We start from the raw sequence: 12093 nt of genomic DNA on the forward strand, positions 1-12093 counted from the left end.
CCTCTCGCAAATATACAAAGATGAAGTTTTACTACAATTTTACATATAAACATGCCCAAAATGTTATGCAATGGTCAACAAAAAGGCCACTTTGGCGAGATTTTAAATAAAGAATAATGAAATGCTGTGAGGCCTAAAAAGCCTACCTGTTGAACTCTTAATTCTTTAATATCTTTTGATAGACAACTTTGATTGAAGCCTAAGATAGCTCGAATGAGTGAAATAAAAAATGCCATGATCTTAGGGCAAAAACAAAACAAAAAATGAAGCACATGACCAAGAGAAATCATGAAAAGACTCAAAGGTTCCCAAAAATCAAGTTCTTGCAGTTAGAGAAGAAAAAACTGTTTTAACAAGCAAAATGGGAATAATCTTGGCAGAAATTTTATATAACGATGTTCATAAGACATGAAACTTAGGACAATTCAAGAGATGGTGAATTGCCTTTATGACACATCATTCAAAACACCTAGACTTAGAGGAAACACCTATTAATTCATTAGGAAATTGTGTAGAGTGGCCTCAATTTTGTGATGTCCCCAATTTCTACCCTTCCTTAGTGACAACATTTCTAGCAGGGCTGGTCTATTATCTGGTTCCCATAGGCCCGCAGAGCATAGAGGGAACCAACCCAAGGACTTTGAGAGTCATGCATGAGCTTCCCAAGTAGTTTGGAGCAGTAGACAACAGTTTCCTACAATTTAGGAGGGATTCCTAATTTGTAGGGATTGACTAGGAGTGGTCTAGGAGGCATTTGGAGATGACCTCGGCGAACGTTTTGGTGACTTAGAGTGCATCTCCTATTTTTTAGGAGGCATTCCTATTTTTTAGGAGGAACTCCCAGTTCAGTGACAGTTCTCTCAGAGGTGCACATAGCAGGGGAGTCATTCGGACTCCATTTTGGTTGATTGGGGCTGTCTCCTACTTTTTAGGAGCATCCCTAGATTTTAGAGATGGACTACCAGTTGACACATCTTGGCCCACATTAGTCATAGACAGGTGACAAGGTCAGATTCATGTTTGATTGGTCATTTTGGGCCTTTTGGGACCATTTGGGAAATATTTTAATATATTTAAATATTTCTTAAGTTGGTGATTAAATAAATTAAAATAAGGTTAATAATATAACCATTTTGGAGTAATAAGGGGATTTTGGCTTCAGTTGATTAGGTACAGCTATGTGTTATAGCTCGTTGGAAAGGTCTCGAATTATTATACATGATTTTTACTATCTGTAGACTTTTTGGTGCCTTCAGCTATGGAATTTTAATAAAGTAATGTTTTTCCTATAGCATGGACGACTTTAATTGGGAAAATGTTATTTTATTATATTTTATTTAAAGGGCAAAGTGTAATTTTCCTTTAGGGTTCCATTTACAGTTGGAAGGGGATATAAGGAGATGGAGACCTAATTTCTTATTATCTTTTGCATATTGAAAAACTTGTTTTTGTGAATTGGCTCTGAGAGAGCAATTCTTCATCTAGGACGCAAACCCCAGGTTCTAGATTGGCTGGGACGTAGCCCTCAGCAGTTATTGGCATTGGATTCTTCAGACAGTGTGCGTTGCTATCAGGGATAGAGTACACCATTCTTTATTGTGGATTCAGGTTGCAGATTTATGGTTTCAGCGTTACAGATTGATTCTTTCAGCTGGGACGTGATTCCTTGCAGTCTTACGGCTGCCATTTGCAGGAATATGGCATCATTGTTGGATGTAAGCTCCTTGGAACTGCATTGAATTTATTATTCCGCTTTATAAATCAGAAATCTGCCTGGTACGATTTATAGCAATTCTGATTTGGCTCTATGTTCTTATTTATTTTCAGTCTCCTCTCATGTTTATTGTTCATTATTGATTACTATTGTGAAAACTATCAAAAAACACAAAACAAAAACAAAACCTTCTGCAACTTCTGTCTATTCTCAAAGACCATCAAAGAAATCACAGGAAAATATAGTTTATTAATTTAAAAACTACAGCAGATCAGCAAGGGCATCTATCAGGGATCTTTCAAGATGGTGAATTGCCTTTATGACACATCATTCAAAACACCTAGACTTAGAGGAAACACCTATTAATTCATTAGGAAATTGTGTAGAGTGGCCTCAATTTTGTGATGTCGAAATTGAGGACAACATAAATGACTTATTGTTTGCCACTATAGAATATAATGCATTGCACTTGTGGAATATGGTTTTATAAGCTTTCTCAAATATTGAACTTCCCATGCAAAACTCCTTGCCTCATTCACAATGGAAATTTTGAATCACTTCAAAATGGCTTCCACTTTTACTAAACTCTGGACACTAACTTTATTGTTGTCTGATAAATTTTTATCTTAGTCACTTTGTAGGCTTAGCTAATATTTGATATGACTTAGTCAACTATCTGGTATATTTGGTGCTTCCCTCTTCAAAAGATAACCAAATATTCACCTACATAATTAGCAGTATACAACAAAAATCTATTTTCTATAATTCATAGGTTAAACTCTATTATTTTCTTGCTGATGCTATGGTGTTAATGAATTGTAGCTTTGGTTGGATTATTCCTATCGATGAAATCAGATGCGTAAGTGTCCTATCAGCCTTGAGCATTTGATTACTATCGCTCTTCTGTATTCTGCAATGATTATAGTTATCAATCGTCTCTCTCTCTCTCTCTCTCTCTCTATATATATATATATATATATATATATATATATATAATATTGTGTATGTACATTATTAAATTATTAAATATACATATGTATACCAAATCAAATTTAGTTAGTGATTGGTCACGAGACATGTCTCTTCACTATTATATATATAATGATCAATCTAAATCAATTAGTGTTAAGCAAGATGTAGTAGCAACATCCCATGTAGCAAGATATTCCTGCAACCTATAATCTAATCAAATTTAACATATGGAAATGCCCTCAAGTTGTAAGAAAAAAGAAGTTCTTGTCTCCCTCTGTACAATCTTTTATGTTTCTCAAAATCTGATGTTTTTCTTTTTTTCTGATTTGGTTTTTAAACCTTATATTTTGGGTTTTGCCAATCATTTTCGCCAGAAGGATTTTTGCTGCTATGGTCTTATATATAGCAGTTAGCTCAACCATCCTCTGCAATGTCCCCACTTTTGTGCCTTCCTAACTCTGTAATGTCTCCACTTTTGTGCCTTTCTAGCTATCATTTATTTTTCAGAGGTTAGCCTATTATCAGTGGTCCCCATAGGCTAATGTGGTGATTAGGGGGCCGCTTTGAGGGTGTGCTATGGCAGTTTACCTGACCTTTTGGTGCTACAGTACTATTCAGTTCAATGCCTTATTTTATTTGTGGTGTGCCTTCTGGATATCATTCAGGCCACTTTGATTCACAGATTTTTTTAGTAAGCCACTTGGATGCTTTGTTGGTATTTTCTATTTCTAATAAGTCTACGGGATGGCCAGTTCGCATCATATCTATATTTAGAAAGTGGCTGGATTATTCCCTATACTTGATATTTGCAATTATTAAAATTCTAATGATTTAAGTTAAATTATTGAAGTTAAAATATGTTTAAGTCTAATAATATTAATTATATTAAGTGACTTTACGATGTGACTACATGAAAGGTGTTAAAGTGAGTTGTAGTCATGTTCATAAAGTAACTTTATTTTGGCACCTAGAGAGAAGGTTTGAAATACTTTAATAGTGTTTAATGGAGATTGGTGCCAATATTGAGAGATATAAGGTGAATTTACAATTAATTCATAAAATATGGAGATTGGTGCCAATATTGAGAGATATAAGATGAATTTACAATTAATTCATAAAATAACTTTCAGTTAATTAAAACTATATCAGGGGTCACTATATTGTTATTCCAAATTGCAAGTTAATATGAATATTTGAAGGGAACTTTTAAAAAGGGTGTCCAAAAACTTCATGAGAGAATTATAAGAGGGGATTCGGGAAGCCTTTTGATATACTTGGTTTTGTTTAATATCTCTTTAAGAAGTTGAGAGTTTTGGCTTTCAGTTAGAAGAAAACTGAGGACAGTGGATTTTCTCGGTGGTTTGGATGGAAACCCAAATCCATCTTTTATGTGGATTCATCTATGATTTCACCATTGTGGTCATTATTAAATTGCTTGAAATGTCTTCAGACAGATTTATAGGATTTTGGCATGAAAGAAGAGCTGGAAATATCATTTATTTGCAGATCTACAGGTGCTAGGGTTTGGAGTAAATTTTGGAAAGTTTGCATTACCAAATTGAAATCGGCATTGTGCTACTGACCTTTCAATCATTTACAAAAAAATCAGACTTATTGGAGTCCAGATTTGAGTTTGTTTTATCAATGTATGGTCTTCTACAGTACTCATCTCATTGCCATTGGAGTTATGAAACATCTGTGTATGTTGTAATTGTTGAACAGTCAAATACGTAGGGTTTGTAGTTGCTGTTACAGTCTGTTAAATACCATATCAGACTTGAAGCATTTATAATCAGACCTCATATTTCATTAAAAGAGGGTTCCTGTGGTATTGTTATGTTGTTTCTATTGTACATGCAATTACAATTGTAACATACTAAAATTTCATACTAATTTAATGAATTGGAAATATCTAAAAATAACATTTCTTATCAAGATAACATGAAAGACAGTTATAACTACCTATGCATGGATTATCATTTCCTTTCCATTTACACATGATCAAGTAAAGATATAACTCATATAATTGCTTTTAATTGAAATAAAGAGAAACAAACCATATTATGTAACTATAATACTTAACTGAAAATGCAGAACATAAATATAAAGTAGAGTACCAAAATTTCAGATGTTTGCAAATAGACCTTGACCTTGTTGTGCAAGCGTTGGCGACTGAAGGAGAGCAGAAGCATTGCCATGGGCTTAACCTCCCTACTACGGACCCTTAAGTATCCCCACACAATCTCTACTAAGAAAGGCCCTCCCTACCTTGGGAATTAGGCTTGCGGCACCACTATCCAACCACTGAGCATCCTGGTGTTAAGCGTCAGCTAAATAGATAGGTAGGCTTAGGATACCTTCCATACACTTGTCTGCCAACTGTTAGCAACTTTTACCTCTAGTGATCACAACAACAAGCATGCCACTAACCTACCTTGGTTGAGGATTTGTAAGGGCATTGTGTACCTGGTCACCCACTGCTCGACTTGACAACAAGACCATACTAAGCACTATCATGAGATGACATAGATTTTAAGACATTTCATATTATTTGCTTAAATTACTGATGGTTCTTTTCTTTATCATGCAGGAATAACTTTAGTTCAATGATTGCCATGTCGCACCCTTCATCTCGACTATGCTGGTCTTCCTAGATGGATCACTGGGTGAATGCATAAGTATTTGAAATCACAGCCATTGTATCTGCCAATCTGGCCTCGGCATTATAAAAGATATTCTGAATGTTTAAGCATTTATATTCACAACCAATACATTTGCCGACCTGGCCATGGCATTATAGAAGATATATTCTGAATGTTCAAGCATTTATATTCATAGCCAATACATCTACCAATCTGGCCTTGGATTACTAGGATATTCTGAAAATTCTATTCTTGATTTGCAAGGAGCGGTTTCTTATCTCAGGGGATATATTTCAGATATCCTTGTATAAGCCACACTCTAGATAGCAGATGGTGTATCTGCTAGAAGGAATGAAAGGAACTTGCAGCGATAAATGAGATGCAAGAATGAGAGCAGGTGGTAACCTTTTTGCTGGTATGTGAGAATGTTATATCTAATTGAGCTTTTGTATCAAAATATTTGCCTTCTTGGCTGCATGCTCTGTTACGAGAAAGATTGAGAAAGGTGGCAAGGATTTAAAAGATACAAAGCCATTGGCTCAATGTGGCCATTGAAAATGATATAAGGCTGATGAAATGAAATATAAAAAATATGGTCGCTCAATATGAATGATAAAACTATTGCCAAAGAATAATATTAACCCATGCTAATTACCTTAATATAATAATATCATACACCACCTCCCTATACTTGTGTATATATGTACACTCACACACACATAGACACACATATATATGCATGATATTATAACAACATATTTAACGTATACGTCTTATATTATGTGGGTCAGGTATTAAGGCATACATACATATGTGTGTATATCTATATATGCAAGAATATGTAGATAATATGGTATTATTGTATTAAGGCATGGCAATATCACATGAAGCTTTGAGATCATCAATTTCATAAGGTAACACATTTTAAATCTAACGTTCATTGGTCTTCTTTTTAATAATACATAATTATTGACCGGGTAGCTCGTGGTAGTCTCTAATATACTCTTGCTTGCCTAGTCATTTACCCCTTCACCCCGGCGGTTAGAATTCATACCTATCATCTCATAGGTAAAGTGGTGTCCATTGCCCATTTCCTTTCTTGGCAATGCTTTCCCCCCCCTTCAACGTGCTCCTGCAAGAAGAAATCCTCCGATAATATCATATTCCTCAAATAATCATAATTACTATAACAAGTTATTGATTATAAAACATTATAATGACTAACTACATAACCAACTTTCCAAGATTTTAGGATAACATTATAATAAAATCATAACGACCAACATGTCATCTTCACATGAAATTATAATGATTATCTATCTTACCATTTCACATGATCATAATTAATTTTACCTGTCAATTGACTTCACATGAAAACTCAATGTCTATATGAGCAATTTTAAATTAGGCAAAAATTGGGATGTAACAACAATCAATCCAAAACTCAAACAACAAAACTCAGAAATTTGTATGACCCATAAAATCAGAATTCAAAGGTTTACATGACAAGTGTTTGACAAAATGTCTGATATTCAAAACTAAAGAACAGGGCAGATTAGTAAGGGTTGTTATGACCTCCTTATTGTGTTAGATATTGTCCTCTAGATCATCTTACATATTTAAGTTTGTCTACCAACAGAGCCCTTCCACCTTTTGCTATGCAAATGTTCACATGGAAGAGATGATCTCTTAGACTAGACATGATACTCCCAATCATTTGTTGCAGAAGTGCTGAATTTGTGCAAGACTAATTTGGATGAAGAATTGTGTGAAAATAATACAAACTAATGGGGACAAAAAGACTTGAGTGTGTATTGGTATTGATGTTTGTCTATCTTAAGGATGCTCTTGTCATCTCACCAGTAGTCTGCATGTCACAATCTTATTCTAGTGATTATTGCTTTCCTTGTTGATTTGGGCATCCTTATTATCACCATTTTCCATTTCAGCATCCTTAGAATTCTCTTGTCCATGCTCGTTATTAGAAGATTGTCCTTTTCATGCCCTTTTGAATAATTCAGGTTCCACTTTATGAGAAGTGTTTCATTGGGCCTGCTTTGTGTCTTTGACCATGTGAATTGATTGCCCAAATCTATAGCTGGACATTTCTTCCTTGTGGCCATCTTTCACATGGGCTCTTATTTGTGCCATCTCAAAGAACACTGTGTATGTCTAAATTGAAGTTAAGTGTCTAATATTGCGTTCTTATCTTGATATGCTAATTTAAAGCTGTGCATTCTATTTACATTTGTTTCGGGGGCTTCTTTTGTCCTGGTGTTGAGGCATGTCTATTCCCCATAACTACCTGCTGAAAGCCGAAGGAGTTCCAACATCCTTTAATAAGTTTGTAAAGAGCTGCTAATCCTTCCTGTCTTCTATAAGTAGAATTTCCTTCATGTAAGTGTCTTTTATTTTGTGACTCAAATTGTCAGTGAAGTCATGCTCAAGGTATGAGTAGATATCATTGAGAAGTTAGAACTAATGTTAGCTTTTCCCTAATAATTTAATCTAGACTAGTATGATTTTTTCAAAAATGGTTAGTTGATTAGTTTGTATTTTTGTTATATTTTGCTAATAATTTAGCTATAATAGTAATGATATGTTTACTTTTCTTGTTCAGGTTGGCCATTCAATTGGTGCATATATATTATTGGACATATTTAAGGCTTTTCCACAGAAGGTTGTGACTTATGAGCCTCCCTTATACTAGGTGACCTCTGGCTTTTTTTTTATAACCAATCTATAGATTCGTAGTTACAACATATGTTCAATAGTGATGGTTTATAACAATTATATATATTACTTTGTTGGTGTATTTATTGCTTTAATTTGAGGACCGACTTCAATTAACTAATGTCTTTTAGATCTGATTCTACAACATTCTTGTGCCAATGCAGGTTTCCTATATGATTGGGATGTATCCCTTCTTGACACTAAATAGAGATTCAAATTTTCAAGCTTTACTAACAAAATTTGCCAAGTAAGAGTTCTCATAAATCATTGATTCATTTGTCTTATTTATCTTTTTTCGTTTTTTTGTAACATTTGACTGACAGCTAAAAAACATTGTCTTAGGAATATTAATTTATTTTGTTTTAGGTTGAATCCTATACATTTGTTTAATTGTAATATCTTCTGTTAGTTTAAGCCAATTTTCACTTTTCCACTTTTTGTAGTTTTATCAAACAGTTTGCTTGTTTGGAGACAATGTGTTTTTTCATATTTTCACAAAGATTTACAAATGGATTTGTTCTTGACTCCTTCTATAATATCACAAACAATATGCTTCTAGTAGTATCTGTGATTATACTTTTGTATCTTGAATTTGAACATTAGTGAAAAGTGAACCAGTAGAAAATAAACATTCATATTTGACCTTTATATGATATGCATGTTGTGCTTCACGAATGGAGGCCTTTGAAAATGAACTCTATAGCAGGCTGCACATAGTACACGTACAAACACAAGCTAAGGCACAAGATATTAAAGAGAAAAGCTGCAGATTGCACGCAAATTTCAGTCTATGCACAACAACAGTAGATTTTTCCTCAGAACCACTCATGGAATCCTCCATTTCTCAAATATTGTCTGCCCCCTTCACACAGTCAACTTAAATCTTTTCCACTTCACAAGCATCTGCAGCTTTGTCTTTTGAAATGTCTCACAGCAGGTGATATGCTTATCACAAAAAAAAATTGTGTCCAGTAGTGAGTCTGCATTACTTTATGATCTCACACTAGATAGCGAGTATATTAACTCCACATCGTGGTTGGAAGACGTGAATTCCATTTCAAGCAAAGGAAGACTTTTCTGGTCAACTAAATGTCACTGTGAGTTCTTTTTGAGAGGAGGGTGATTTTGATTTTCTCATTCATTTATGGAGCACTTAGGTGCTATTTTTGGACAGTGATGAGGCAGTTAAGGCTAGTTATATTTTCATATCATTTGAGGACCTCTTTTGATGCAGATTTCACATGATTTTGAGCAGTTTGACATGCTAGGTTTTTGGCTTAATTATCAGATCCGAGGTAGGGATTTGCATGGAATTTGAGCAGATAAAGGCAGATTTCAGTTGGCTATTAGTTGGACAGGTACTTGAGGACATATTTGATGGGGTTTTTAAGACTTTGGAGGACTTTTGAGATATTTTTCGCGCATTTTTCTCATATCTGAGTTAGGGTTTCGAGCTCTGTTTATTGTATTTTCACTTGATTATGAGGTCTCTTCTTTTTTGCTCATACTTTTTGCATGTTGCAAATTTGTGAGCTGGATTGTAAGGCACTTGTAGCAAAGATTTTTTCAACATTGGTTATATAGATACAAAGGTTCCTTCTTATTGATTAGTTTTTGCAGTATTGTGAATTCTTTTCTTTTGTGTTGTGTTATCCTTCACTTTGGCTTTATTCCTTATTGTAGATGTGAATCTTGATACTTGTAGTTGCAGGTCTATGTTGGTAATCTTTTCTTTTTGCAATTTTTTTGTAAGACTATGTTTTCCTTTAAAAGAAAAAGATGTCGGATCCTTGCATTAGAAACACTTTTGTAATTGCAAGCTTGTTTGAGTATTGTGGGCCTTTACTATCTTGAGTAATTCGTGTTAATTCAATTGAAGTTACATACAAACCACTGGTGTATCGCCTCGTTTAGGATTTACTATTTGTTTTACCATTCATTTTCTCATCCCTTTTCCCGCATTCAAATTAAGTTTTTAGGTGATCACTATTTAGGAACCGACCAGATCCAAAGATTCATCTATCTTTTTAGGACAACCACCACCTGAGAGAGTTTTCATGTTTTAGTAGGATAGCTAGATGTTTCATCTTGCTAAAGGCACGATCCTAATTGACAATAGACACATAATTCCTTAAGTAGCCCTTAAATCATTGGTTCGCAATCTTTGTTTGTCATTTGTCTAGGGGTGGTACCTACTGCATAGAGTCAACTCAATGCCTGCTAATCAGAAGAGCTTCATTCAAAAAGCACTAATGAAGCATCAATCACTATCATTGACTATTTTGTTTAGAAGGCCATTCTATCAAAATATCTCTTGAAAGAATAACTTCGCCACCTAAAATGCTCGAAATTTTTGGGGATTGGTGAAGAAGTGAGTATACTTGGTCATTTGATCAACCACCATATAAATGCAATCCTGCCCTTAAATTTTGGGAAGTCCTATGATGAAGTCCATCGAAATGCTCTCCCACTTTTGATCAAGAATAGGAAATGGATGAGGTAGTCTTGCTAGAAGAGTATGGTTGGATTTGTTTTGTTGGCATGTGACACACTTCTTGATGTAAAGAGGCATGAGAACCTCTTATGAACTTGCCTATCATCTTCTCCTTCAAGTTCGATTTTGGCACCAAGAAAATCTTGTCCTTGTAGATTACATCATCTACCACCTTGTATTAATCAACCTGAATTTTTTCATCCATCAATTAGCAGGAAAAAGTGTTTTTGGAGTACTTCAACAACAAACGAGCCCTCCAATCTGCTGATATTAGGGCCAATGAACATATGGTGAGTCTTTTTGATAAAGTATTGACCACATCGTTTTTCCCCTTCACATACTTAATGTCAAAGTCATAGGTCTGAATCTTTCTCACCTTGTTATACTGCCTCTCATTCAGGTCCTTTTGCTCTAAGAAATACCATAGACTATTGTGGTTTGTTCTCTCCATAAATCTCACCCTAACTAAGTATTGTTTGAACTTGGCTAAGGAATGTATAATATAAAGCATCTCTTTATTGTAGATCGTGTACATCCATTCGACTCCTTTTAGATTCTAGTTCCCAAGCTAATACGATGTCGATCCTACATCAGAACTTCTCCAATGCCTTCTCTGGATGCATCACACTTGAGAACAAAGGGTTGAGAGAGTATTTAAAAAAAAGGCCTAGTAGAACATCTATTTCAAGAGGCTATGGGAATGATAAGAAGGTTTTCCTAATTTTCTCAAAGTTCTTGTGAGCATAAAGTATTTGTCAGGGTTTTAGAGTTTTGTATACTATTGTGGGGGTTTTAGTCCTACTGGTGGTAGGTTAAAACTCTTTTCTAGACAACTTCAAGGAGGTCACCAACTTTAAGCTTGTAAAGATTCGGTTCCTTGACCAAAATGATTTAGTTGAAGTAGCACAAATATTGGGGCAAAGCTCCATTAGAAGATGTGGCAAATTCATCATATAGTGTATTACATGGAAGGGGAGCTATGTATATGTTTTTGCTCAGCATTTTAGATTAATGTTGCATTTATAAAGATGTGCATCAGTTAATATTGTTAATATTTTGCCCAGAAATAAAGAAAACAACAATAAGGAAGAGCAAAATATATACAAGAGATACACAATATTATCCTAGGAAATCCTTTCCACTTGAAGGGAAAAATCCAACCACACAACCACAAATGTCACTTTTATTGATAAAGAAAATGTTCAAGTACAAAGCTTTCACTTTATTGATATTACAATACACCAAGCAATCACATAAATAGATTGCATTAGACTCTTCATCTTACACACGATGGTCTCTTCAAATCCTAAATACAACACCCTTCATATTTCCAATTATTCAACACTTCATATTTCCATATGCATGTCGTATGACACATGTATTTTTACATAATATTGTCTTAAATATTATCACAAATGTCTCTTTCAGCTGAATATGACCATAACGGTCATAACAAACATATTTCTATTTCATGGAATCAGAGATAAAGATCTCTATCGCAACTACAATCTTCAACACTCCCTCTTAGCAAGAGAGAG

General features: G+C 34.5%; 1 protein-coding gene across 10 annotated transcripts in view; it reads left to right on the forward strand.

The window, feature by feature from the left end:
* Nucleotides 1-12093, forward strand: part of LOC149552323 (alpha/beta-Hydrolases superfamily protein) — a 260629-nt gene that overhangs the window by 148780 nt on the left and 99756 nt on the right. For all 10 annotated transcript variants that reach the window (XR_016352899.1, XR_016352901.1, XR_016352903.1 and 7 more), the window contains 2 exons: nt 7949-8008; nt 8226-8308. Coding sequence is in view for 5 of the 10 variants with exons in the window: in XM_089787851.1 (XP_089643977.1) it covers nt 7949-8008; nt 8226-8308 (143 nt within the window). In the remaining 5 variants the exon portion in view is untranslated. The remainder of the gene's footprint in view (nt 1-7948; nt 8009-8225; nt 8309-12093) is intronic.

Source organism: Cupressus sempervirens, chromosome 6 (assembly GCF_028749045.1).
Source record: "Cupressus sempervirens isolate cs-2001-9-10 chromosome 6, ASM2874904v1, whole genome shotgun sequence".
In the NCBI taxonomy this organism is placed as follows: domain Eukaryota; kingdom Viridiplantae; phylum Streptophyta; class Pinopsida; order Cupressales; family Cupressaceae; genus Cupressus; species Cupressus sempervirens.